This window comes from Patagioenas fasciata, chromosome 19 (assembly GCF_037038585.1).
Source record: "Patagioenas fasciata isolate bPatFas1 chromosome 19, bPatFas1.hap1, whole genome shotgun sequence".
NCBI classification, from domain to species: domain Eukaryota; kingdom Metazoa; phylum Chordata; class Aves; order Columbiformes; family Columbidae; genus Patagioenas; species Patagioenas fasciata.
In genome coordinates, this window is record NC_092538.1 from 13,307,664 (window position 1) to 13,319,418 (window position 11,755).

Below are 11,755 nucleotides of genomic sequence, written 5' to 3' on the forward strand. Positions count from 1 at the left end.
TTAAAGATTTTCTGGACTCCGCGTTTTACAGCACTGTGTTGTAACTAATAAATGATGTCGTGAAATGACCCTTTATTGAGCTCCGATGGCCGTCTGTCCGCAGGAAGCCGCGCTGGGTCAGAGGCTCTTTTTGCTTCCTCGTACCCATAACTGGTTTTTATGGCCGACCATCCCCTTTATTTTTCAGACAGGTCTATTGTGATCTGTATGTCCAGGAGCTCTTCACCAGGGTTGGACGTATGTTTATATGTGTGTATTATATATGTATTGTACACATATATTAAAAGTAGGAGGAAATTGTTCTGAGTGTTTCATGTGAGTCTAGGTTGCTTAAGAGTAAATGTGTGAACCAGTCTGGGACATTGCGAAAAGGCTTGTGGAAGTGTGTGTGTATTACAGGGAGACAGCAGGAGCACAAGGGAAGAAGCCAGAAACTGCTTTACTGAGGCTTTTGTGGACTCTCAAACTTTTAAGCAAGTTGTTTAACTTTCCTGTTTCAGTCTAAAATGTTGTATTTCATGCTTAACAACCTGTAAAACTGGTTAGAAATGTGCCCTGCTAATTCATGCATGAAGACAAAGCTTAAATGATTTGCCCAACTAATGAATACACGGTGATGCGAAGGTCTGTGGAGTTCGTGTGGAGTTCACTGTGGCTCCTGCGGTTCCTGCTCGTTGCTCCAGGTAGGGGTCCCAGCTCCGCTGGGGAGCAGCGCCAGCCCGGAGCTGCGACCGCGTGGGAGCGAAGGCTTTGAACGTCAACTCTAAAGCCTCAAAACCCAGAAGATAAGTAATAGGAACTCGCTGTTTCAGTTTTGAATTACTTGGTTTTAGATGCAGACCGGCAATTTTGAGGGTGTGGCCTGTGACTTTGTGCAACAATTCCCAGCGCACAGCAACACCGGGTCCACGCGGACACAACGTGCTGTTTGTTTTCTGTCTGCTGTTCCCTGCTTTTCCCCTTGTCATCCATCCCTGTGCCACTTGCTGTACAGGAATGCAAGCCTAAAAAGTAATATACATTTATCAACAGACAGCTTCTTGATCTTTCTGTGGCAGATTTCTCCCAAAGGCTTTCTTATTTAATTTGGGGTTTAGCGTTTCAGTGCAGTAACTGAACGCAATATGCTGATGTGCTAATTCATGCTGTGCTCTCGCATGCCTGGTGAACACTCGTGGCTTTCCGTGGCGAATCCAGCGGGAATCCCGAGGGACGCCCGCGGGACCGGCGCGCACGGCCCGGCCGCACCCGGAGCGGAGCTCGGGGCCGCCTGCGGCTCCTCAAAATAGAGCTGCCTACACCGAAACTGGTTTTGGCCATTTAGCTTTTCCTGGGCCACTAAGTCAATAGCTGTCCATTCATTATGGTGTGAATGTGGACTGGGAATTCTGGTCATAAAAAGACTATGTCTTCTGTAAAAAAAACGTGTTATCCTCCCCGTGTTTACTTCAGTACTTTATTTACCCACGTGAAATTACTCGCTAGCCTTATTTGGCACAAAGATCTTCAATTAATGCTCATAAGCTGTTTCGGGTCAGAAAGTGAGCCTCATTACAGGGCTCATAAAACATTACTTTTATAGACAAACCATGCTCCTAAAAGAACTGAATGTTTCAGACACTGAAACAAGTTTGTTGCAGTTTCATTTGTGAACTGTTCTTTGTGAACAATAACATGGGTCGGGTCTTAGCAAATATTTTAGCAAGCCAGCTGAAGATCAAATTTTCCACCAGAAACAAAGTTAACAAAATCTGCCAGTTAAAAAAAGATTATTTCTTTTCTACTGCACTGCTTTGTCTCCCCTGCACAGGGGGGGGTGTGACTTGAGCTGATAATGACCAGCATGCTGGGAGTTAACTGGGCACAGGTGTCCTTCGTGAGAGACCTCCCAGGTGGTTCGTGTGTCCCGCTGCAGCCACCTCGGCCCTGTGGGGCTCCCTCCCTGCACTGGAGCTGATCCCCCGGTGAGCTGGAGTCCGCACGAGAGACCCAGGTGACGGGAAAGGGCAGGATTCTCTGCCCGAGGAACACTGAAGACACAGATGTTACAAAGGGTAAGTGCTTTGGGTTGTGGTTCTTTTGTTGTTTGCACCTGGGAAAACTGCTGTGAAGACCTGGGATGGCTATGGAGATGTTCCTAGAGAAGCAGGAGCTATGATGTTGCACACTGAGGTGTATCAGAGCAGAGCATGTTTATGAAGGCAAGAAAGAAAAGCAAGCAATACCACGCAAGATGGCCATAAAGTCAAGATGTGTGTCTCCAGTGAAATGCACAGGTGTCTGTTAATATCGGTCACAGGGCGTTTGTTATGGAGATCGTTGCTGCTCAGGGTCAAATCGTGCTAAGAGCCTCTTCTCTTCTGTCTCGCTGGCTCTACCGGTGACTGCACCAGCAAGGCGCCTCCAGCAATGACGGGGTAGCGGTGCGGCTGCCCGGGTCTGCGCAGAGCAGCGCTGTGCGGGCCCGGCCGGCGACGCGCGTTACGAGGGCTGCGAAGGTGGGCCTGGATCCCAGCTGAGCACCTGCTCAACGCCTGCCCCTTTCCCTTCCTGCTGCGAAACCACCTTCGCCTCCTGGCGGAGAAGAACGAAGGAACAGATTGAAAAACGTAGGCTGTTTCCACTGAACTCCAAAAAACAGCCAACAAAGATATTCTTGATTGGGATGGTGTCTTCAAGCTCTCTTGGTTCCTTGCTTATGTCTTACAAAGAAACAGTGTTTTTATGGCCACCAGTCTCAAAATACTTTAATTAAAATTGCAATATGGAAATAAATTTGATTGTAATGCAAGTAACATGTCAAGATGTGCTTTATACTGGCGTGTCATTATTAATAAGCTCTAGGTCACTTCATGTTGCTGAGGTTCACACGTCGGACAGTTCGGACGCCCCCCGGCGCTGGGAGGCCGCAGCCAAGCCTGCCAGAGGCGTTTTCAGGCTCGCTCCCCGAGGAGTTGGGCGCTTTCGTTCGCCTGAGCGCTGCACGACCTCGGCTGCAGGCACTGACCTGCGGCTGAAGAGAGGCTTTATGTTCTTGCCAAATATTTACGTAGGCATCCATGGAACTGTCACTACTTGTGCACCACCTGTGCAACAACCAAGAATTACAGTTATTTTCATCATGAAGGGGCGAGGTTGTGGGCGAGTGAACAGGATATTCAGAGCTTTACTTGCCAGTAGCAAGGAGTCTTGCTAATCATGTTTGCATTATAGGAAACCATGCATTTCCAGCTTGCTTTATCTGTAAAAGCAGCTGCGGTGTTATTTCCAGTGTAGGCAGACGATAGTGTGCAAGAATAGGAGAATGTGATTTTTCCTCCCCTTAATTTTCCTAAGCCAGGCGGTTGAGATGCTGGTATAAAAACTAGAAAGAAATTATTTGGTTTTTCTATTTATCCCCAGTGATCGAATTAACATTACTCATTTTTATCATAACTTTTATAATTATTATAACTTTAGTTGCTAATTGATCCTCAGCTGACATGAACTGGCAGGCTTGTATGAACTGCAGCTGCTCGTCCAGTTTATACCTGGGAAAGTCAGTCTCTAGTCTGAATCAGTATTGTACATCGGTACGTATTTCCCTGCATACGTACGTATTTCCCTAGCATTGAAGTAGCACCCACAAGCCCAACGTTTTGAAGTCGGGCTCTCCACCTAACTGGTGTTTCTTGGTTTTGAGACCCCTGATTTGCCAGGGCAAGCCTAAAGCTCCTTCAGACCGGAGCTGGCAGCTCAGGTTCCAGCAGTCTGGCCCATTTCGGGGATGAGCAAGCAGAATATTCACTACCAGCTTTCTTTCTGCAGCCCGTTATGCCAGCCCTCCCGCTGGAAGCTTCTGGAAAGACCTGAGGCCTCGGCCTCACTCACTGCACAGGAGCCCTGTTTGTGGGCAGCCCTGAGCGACCCCCAAGCGCCCGCTGCTCGTTTCTGCTGCTTGTGTTCGGAAATAGGAAAAATAAAAAAGCAGCAGCACAGCATTAACTTTGTGCCAGTTACAGAAAGAGCCGACCTGGCAGTCTGGTACAAACCGAACGAGACATCCAAAACGTACGTTCGCTCACAGCAGCTCTGTGTGCGGCTCGCCGGGCTCCGCTGTTGGAAAAGGCTGTTCCCAAGCCCCCGTTCTCAGCGGGACTGACAGCAAACTTCCCTATTTTTTAATTAAAACCAAACAAACCAACCCAGAGCAGTCTCCTGTAAGGAATACGCTGCCATGCCGGGTGGCAGAGCTGTTGGTCTGTTCTATGATTACCGGCAGGACGCCCTCACCTGCAGCCTGTGTGAGCGCACCTAGTGGCTCCAGGGTACCGCAGTCACGCGAGCACACGTTCCAGCAGCTGCGCTAAGTCACGGCCTCTGAAGCGTTTTTACACCACTCGACCCAGTTCACAGCTCATCGCCCGGTGCTCGGGGTCTTGCGATGGAGGTCGCTCTCCTGGCGCTGTCGGAGGCTTTGAAACGCACGGCACCTGCCAGCTCCCTGACCTCAGAAAATAGAACTTGGTGAACAGTTAAGCCTTTAATTAAATATGTTCTGACAACTGTTTCAGTCTCTGATAACTATGATCTTGTTTCTATTTAATTACAATTATAACATTGGAGTAAAAAAATTGCAGACTTTGTACCGGCTTGTTATAAATATAACATAATGCATACTTTGTTCTCTGTTATTTAACCATATTTGAAGCAGGATGCTCTCCAGTCTCCAGAATTCTGTCTTGCGTTCTATGGGTAGAATCCTTTAAGATGTCATTATCCATGTCAGTACAAGTTTGCAGTCTATTCTAAAGCAGATGGGTATATGTATGAACAAAAAGGGATGTCTTGGGTTCCAATCATTGCGTATAAAACACTTACTGTTTCTCCTGATCAGTGTTCCACTGCGGAGCCTTGCTGGGTCTCCTTTTCCCTCTGAGGCAAACGCACCGCGCCACGATGTCGCAGACCGGCCCTTTGCAGCGTGTCGCTGCCTCGGGGCCCACCTCGGGATCTAACAGCACGTGGACGGGACGCTGCTTTCTCCCGTGTCTGACGACGTCTCGACGCCTTCGCGCCCCAGACGTGGCTCCGTTCAGTGCCTGCGTCCCTGCGCCACTCTGGAGATGTCATTTGGTATTTTCACCATAAACCGCCCCATTTCCTGAAGAGCGTCACGGCCAGCACTGATCAGCATAACTAAACATGCCAGAACCTGGCCGATAGCTTCTCATGTTCTCTGGAACCCACGGGTGTAAATTTTAAGCTTAACTAAGTGGAAGGCACATCTAGCTAGAAATGTATTTTCGTCAATTACAAGTGTGCAGTGTGGCAAATGCTGCAGGTGACCAGGAACGACGCCGCTCATTAGAAGACAACAGTGCCCACCCTCAGGCCCTCAGAAGCAGCTCTGAATTAACTCATAGACGTGAACATGCGAGATCTTTATCTACCTGAGACGTTTTCATATCCATTTGAAATGGAATCTGCAAGGCCTCGAAAGAGTCAAGTGCTTTTCTGATATCCCATCTATTGAAGGAGAGACCTTTTTTGGAAAGGTGGGGGATACTTCACTGAATGTTAAAAAAAGCCCGGAGTCCTGTGCGGCAGCTGGGGGCGGCTGACACCCCCGCGCTGGGCTCAGACAGCGCGTGTGGGGAGCGGCACCGTGTTCCTCTGTGGGTGTGGGAAGACCTTTCAGTGTCCTGCTGTCTGTGATTTTCCTAAATATACAACTTACTATGATTATTATACAGAATTTAAAATTCTATTGTCACTTAGTTCCCACCTGTAATTACTACTGCGGCCACGTGTTATTTTTTTAATGCAGTTTTCAATTTTCAACACCTTAATTTGCTTAAGGTAGTAAATATCTCATCTATTAGTTAGATAAATTTTCTCTTTTATATATAAATCTGCTATAATTTTACCAAACTTTTCACAATGTCTCAGGAAAAACCGGTTCCAGACAGAGCTTTTTGACCAACGCGGCGCAGTGCAGCCCCGGCGAGAGGACGCGCGGGTTCCGCGGCGCGGCGGCTCCTGCTCGGCCGTGTGCCCAGCACGCGCTCCACAGCTCGACCAAACCGACAGCTGAAACCAGAAGAAAAACCCCACTTTTCCTAGAGAATGTTCTTAGTTATTACAATATGATCCTGACTTCCAATTTTGTTCCTAGTTTTGATGGCCAAGAATTGAGATGTTTGACTTAAGTCCAGCAAACCCACATAGTAATTTATTCCTGCGACCAATCCTTTCTTAGGATTCGCTCTCTGAATTCAGTCTTGGGATGGAAATCGCGTTCCAGAATAGTAACGCGGACACACGGATCTGTTTGATCTCCGCTTTTAGCCCACAGTCTGTGTTTACTGGGGAGGGACTTGTGTTCTGGTGTAGCAATGGTAGTATTCCACAACCGCTAAACCTCGTCTAAAAAAAACCAACCCTATTTTATTAAGGAAAAGTATGCATAAATCCTTTTTAGATGGTTTTTATAACCCAATTTCCAGGAAAATAAAATCACACTGCACAGGAAAAAAATAGTATTATATTACAGAAAATTGCTAACTAAGATGCCGAAAATAGTTCAAGTGAAAATAGTAAATCACTTAAAAAAAAAAAAAAAGTGGGGGGAAAGAAAGGGAAAACAACAAGGAAAAAGTCATTGGGGTTTCGGGTGGGTCTGTGTGCAGTGCTGCACCAGTGCCTGGTGACACGGCTGCACCAGTGCCTGGTGACACTGCTGTCATAGCGGTGGGGTTTCGGGTGGGTCTGTGTGCAGTGCTGCACCAGTGCCTGGTGACACGGCTGCACCAGTGCCTGGTGACACTGCTGTCATAGCGGTGGGGTTTCGGGTGGGTCTGTGTGCAGTGCTGCACCAGTGCCTGGTGACACAGCTGCTGTAGCGGTGAACCCGAGCTGCCTTGACAGAGCTAAACCAGCGGGGCTTTTGTTTCAGCCCAGTTTTGACAGTCTCGTATGTGACACAAGGCAGAGCTGCAGCTTGTGGAATAAACTGAGAGCCCCGGGAGCTCCCCTCCAGCCCGGGCTCCTCTCCAGCCCGCGGACGCACAGCGCGGCTCTGCTCCGCTGCACGGAGCGTTTGCTTGTTGGCCGCTTTCACTCTCACACAGGCTTTTCATGAATGAAGAATTCGGTGCAGAGCTTGACTGAAATCTACTTGGCTCATTGTGAGGTTGCTGTGAAAAACAGAACAAAGTCCAAGCTCAAATCTCTGTCCAATATGCAGAAAGGAAAAAAAAACCAAAACCAACCAACCACGCACAAAAAACCCAACCAAAGCAAACGAAAAACCCCACAACCAACATGGTCTGGTATTTTGGAACTGAATCTCTCAATTTCCTCCTGCTCTGGAAGTGATCAACAAAGTTAAGATGAATGTTCTGGAAATACAAACACAAGATCATACATTTTTATCCTTCACAGTTCAAGCTTTTATTGATCTGGGGAAAAACCATGACTAGAACATTGACGCTAAAGATACCTTCTAATGGATTTGGAACTGAATTGCCTATATAGTGAAAGCTTCCTCACACGACAGAACAAATAATTAACTTCAACATCAATTTTCTTCAAAAGGCTCTTTACTCACATTGTGCATCACTAAATCTGTGATGTTAAGAGCATGAACAGTTCCGATCTGGAACATAAGGTCTCCTTGCAAAACCTGGAGGATTGACGATTCACTAATGGCAGAAACGGTAAAAACGTAAATGCAAAGGTCTGCAACAAAACCGAGCCCTTGGAGCCCCGTCTGGGCCTCCGGGAGGGCAGAGCCGTGCCAGGTGAGGGCAATGAGGGGTTCCAGCCTTGAGATCCCCACTGTGGGCTCAGGGCGGGCTGCTCTCTGCGTGCAGACAGAGAAGTTCTGCTGAGAGGGGGCTCCAGCAGGACCCCCGAGCCTCAGACGTGGCAAAAACCTCCACAGAAAACCGAATCTCGTCAGTTCCGCTGTTCATCGGTTCACTCGTCTCCTCCTCTCCTGGGGGCTCCTCCTCCCCTGGGGGCTCCTCCCCTGGGGGCTCCTCCCCCTGGCGGCTCCCCCCCCGGGGCTCCTCCCCTCCGGGACTCCTCCTCCCCCCCGGGGGCTCCTCCCCCCCGCGGCTCCTCCCCCTGGCGGCTCCCCCCCCCGGGGCTCCTCCCCTCCGGGACTCCTCCTCCCCCCCGGGGGCTCCTCCCCCCCGCGGCTCCTCCCCCTGGCGGCTCCCCCCCCCGCGGGGCTCCTCCCCTCCGGGGCTCCTCCTCCCCCTCGGCTCCTCCCCCCCGGGGGCTCCTCCCCTCCTTCGAGCCTCCTCCGCCTCCTCGCGCCCGGTGGCCCCGAGCGAGGAGCCGCGGCCCGGCCCGTTGCCGGGCAACCGCCGCCTTCCCAGCGGGCCTGGGTGCTGCGCTCCGCCGGTTTCCGTCCGCCGCCATCTTGCGCCGGGCGGTGGCGCAGCCCCGGCAGCCATGGACGCAGGTGAGCGGTGGCCGCTGCCCCCGGGCGCTCGGGTCGCTGGGTCCGCGGGCCCGCGCGAGAGGCCGCCGGTGCTGCCGCGCAGGACCCGGGGCATTCTGCCGTTCTTTGCATTGCTTGACTTAAAAAAACCCAACAGAACAACCCCAAACCGAACAAAAACCACACACCACGGTGTTTATTAATGCAGGCCCGGTGCTGATTCATGTGATGAAGGCTTTGCTAAATGAATCTGTATCTGTTATGGAGAGGTACTGCTTTTTCTCCTGTTTAAACATGTGTATGGCTCAAACTGAGAGAACTACTTTCCGGTCTGTTGTGAGTGTAGTTCTTACTAATCCTTTCGTGTATCAGATGACACAGGAAATCGACTTCGGTTCCAGCTGGAGTTAGAGTTCGTGCAGTGCCTGGCAAATCCAAATTACCTCAACTGTGAGTACTCTGAATATCACGAGCCTGAGGAATAAATGGAGTTTAATGGTGTTTATTGTTACTGGCAATGTTATAAAGGGAGAGGGCTAAACACAGGCAAGGGACCGGTTCTTTCACAGCGGAAGGGCAGTCTGTGTAATTCCGCTTGGCCAGGTTTCTCACAGGTGGGTTTTTCGAGATGTGGAATGTTTTACGGGTTGGAATGGAGAAGATGCGCGTCTGTCTGGGGGAGGGAAAATAAGTGCAAGTCTGTAGTTAAAAAACAAGTAATGTCAAGTTAACAGTATTTGTTTACCTGAAACCAGAATTTTCCTAATGTTAATAGTAGTTTCAGGTATTTAATTCCCTGCCAATTTTGATGCTACAGTCAAAATTTCATATTTAAGAAGCTGTTCTCTTCTTTGCAGTTGAATGAGAGATACCTACTACAAGGGAGAGGAGACTAGTCTGTTATGCCTAATGTCTTGACATAGTATATTCTGTGTTTTTTTTCATGTTGAATTATCAAAAGTTGATTGCAGTGATACGGTTTTAACTGAAGTGCCTTTTTGAATAGTTTTGTGAATGTTTGTTCTCCAGGTTTGGCAGATTTTTTTCACACATCTGTAACTGACAATTCCTTTGTGATTTTATTTCAGTTCTTGCACAAAGAGGCTACTTCAAAGACAAAGCTTTTGTAAATTATCTTAAATATTTACTTTATTGGAAAGAACCTGAATATGCAAAATACCTGAAGTAAGTGTTAAAGTCAGTTAGTTTTCTGCCTGTTAATGATTTGATGTTCCTGTTCTCTTGTGTATTGTACTGTAGCCTGTCTGTATTTGACCTCTGCCTGTAACCTTACCTTTGTCCTCCCCACCGTGTTTGTCTGCAACACAGATTTTCCTGCTTCCGGTGCCAGATGTAGCAAGAATAGAAAAAATTATAAAACTTGTCTTTCATGAGTGGTGCATGGAATCTTCCTTTTGCAGCCTGTATCTGCGCTTTAGCATTTGTTTAAAATAAAGCTATGGAATATTGTGGTACAAAACTGCTTCAGTTAGGCCCAGTGAGTACATTTTTAGGGTGACTTTGCATGTTTGTGAGTGTGCAAACTCCTTCCAATTTTAGGAAAACAGTTCTTGGTTATTCTCTTTAAATGAGCTCTCAAACAGGTATGGTTGTTTCGTATTTGTTTTAGTAAAATCTAGCCATTAGACAAGCTACTCCAAGCAAGCATGTATATCCATTTATAAACTGCTATTGGGCTCCTTGTTTCCTCGCCTGATACTGAAGTTGTTAAGGTACAGCCTGTGGAATATGTACAGCCTTACGTGATTCAGTACTTGAGTAAAACACATCCATGACAAAACTAAAATAATCAACTGAAGAATTATTGAGGACTCCAGTTTTAGTGTACCTTTTAAAGTATGTTTATTTTTAATCCAGGTATCCTCAATGCTTGCATATGCTAGAGCTGCTCCAGTATGAACATTTCCGCAAAGAACTGGTAAATGCTCAGTGTGCTAAATTTATTGACGAGCAACAGATTCTTCACTGGCAGCACTATTCACGGAAGAGAATGCGCCTCCAGCAAGCGCTTGCGGAGCAGCAGCAACAAAACAACACCTCTGTAAAATGAAAAACGTTTGGGAGAGTGATGCTAAGGTGTCCTTTGTGTCTGCTGAGTATTTACGGGAGGGGAAGGAGCTCCTGTAGGCTTCGCTCTGGGTGTGTGTATGTACATGTAATTGTTATCAGGTGATGGGTGGGCTTTTTTTTTCTTTCATCAACTTTTTTAAAGAGACAAGACTGATAAATACCTACTTCTGCAATTTATTTTGTAGCGTGGAGAATCTTGTAAGAGGATTACTTACTGTACTTATTGGTTCATCTTGATTTTGAAAACAAAACAGTTCTGAGGACACTGACATTTAGGTATCTAACAAAATGTGTAGCCCCGAAGTCTGTTTTTAGGAGGCATTTTCCCTGGAGATTAAATGTCTTAAAGTGCAGCTAAGAGCTCCCTCATGTACCTCTTCTGCAACTGCAGGATGAGCAAGGTCAGAGTGATGATATTGCACAAAATCTAAGATGTGGATTTTTGCCTTGAAACCAAGCTGTGTTATTATAATTTCTGTTCACCTGGTAATTATTGTTGCTGGAAGCCTCACACAGTTGTCCTGATAGCATGTGTTAGACCAGTGTGACCAGACAAGGATCGCAGGAGTGGAGCAGAGATCAGTAGTGATGAGCTTTGCAGATACTCAACAGAAGGAAAGAGGCTGTAGCCGTATCTGTCCCCTTAAAGTGAGCTTACTTTAATATTGGTTTTCTGCCAGTGAAATAGTGGCTCTTCGGCTTCTCTAGAGTACATGTAGTGAAAACAATTTGTGTTACAAAAAAGGCGTAAACGCTTGCAGTATTGGAGAAGCATTTGACATTTATTCCTGTATAGTTTTTATTGTAAGAACACTGATTTCCAGCTGCCAGGGATTCAATTTTCATATTTTGGATTGTGTTTGTGCTGCACTCAGCAGCTGTCAGGGATGTAATTTTCATATTTTAGATTGTATTTATGCTGCACTCTTGTTATATTTATCCTTGTAGGAGCAGGTACTGCAACTGTTAACGTGAGCAGTGACACCAGGACTGTCAGCATTTACCTTACCATACTTAGACTGAACAGATAAACCATTAAACGTCTCTGGTGCTGCAATTTTATCTTAACAGATTCAGTAGCTATGTAAAGTCAGATTTAGGAAGAATAAGCAGATTTTTCTGTATCTCCTGCCCTCACACCCCCCTTTCTCACCATTAAAGATATAATTTAGCACTTAAGTCTTACTCTTCAGTAACTGTAGGGTGCTCTCTCGGTTCAGAACATGAGCT

General features: G+C 47.3%; 1 protein-coding gene across 2 annotated transcripts; it reads left to right on the plus strand.

The window, feature by feature from the left end:
• The first annotated feature begins 8,296 nt into the window (after nucleotides 1–8,296).
• Nucleotides 8,297–11,704, plus strand: MED31 (mediator complex subunit 31). 2 transcript variants are annotated; one of them, XM_065852797.2, is made up of 5 exons: nucleotides 8,297–8,455; nucleotides 8,643–8,703; nucleotides 8,807–8,884; nucleotides 9,523–9,619; nucleotides 10,313–11,704. In XM_065852797.2, the coding sequence occupies exons 2-5, from the start codon at nucleotides 8,679–8,681 to the stop codon at nucleotides 10,503–10,505; spliced, it is 393 nt and encodes a 130-aa protein (XP_065708869.1). In that variant the 5' UTR covers nucleotides 8,297–8,455; nucleotides 8,643–8,678; the 3' UTR covers nucleotides 10,506–11,704. The 2 variants fall into 2 exon arrangements, with proteins under 2 accessions (XP_065708869.1, XP_065708870.1); XM_065852798.2 differs by lacking the exon at nucleotides 8,643–8,703.
• Nucleotides 11,705–11,755: the final 51 nt, after the last annotated feature.

What these genes read in the sequence shown, in the direction of transcription:
- MED31 (XM_065852797.2), top strand. Translation starts at nt 8,679, where the DNA reads ATGAATCTGTATCTGTTATGGAGAG. An exon ending in TCTGTATCTGTTATGGAGAG is followed by an intron (nt 8,704 to 8,806) that starts GTACTGCTTTTT and finishes TTCGTGTATCAG; the next exon opens with ATGACACAGGAAATCGACTT. An exon ending in GAATATGCAAAATACCTGAA is followed by an intron (nt 9,620 to 10,312) that starts GTAAGTGTTAAA and finishes TTTTTAATCCAG; the next exon opens with GTATCCTCAATGCTTGCATA.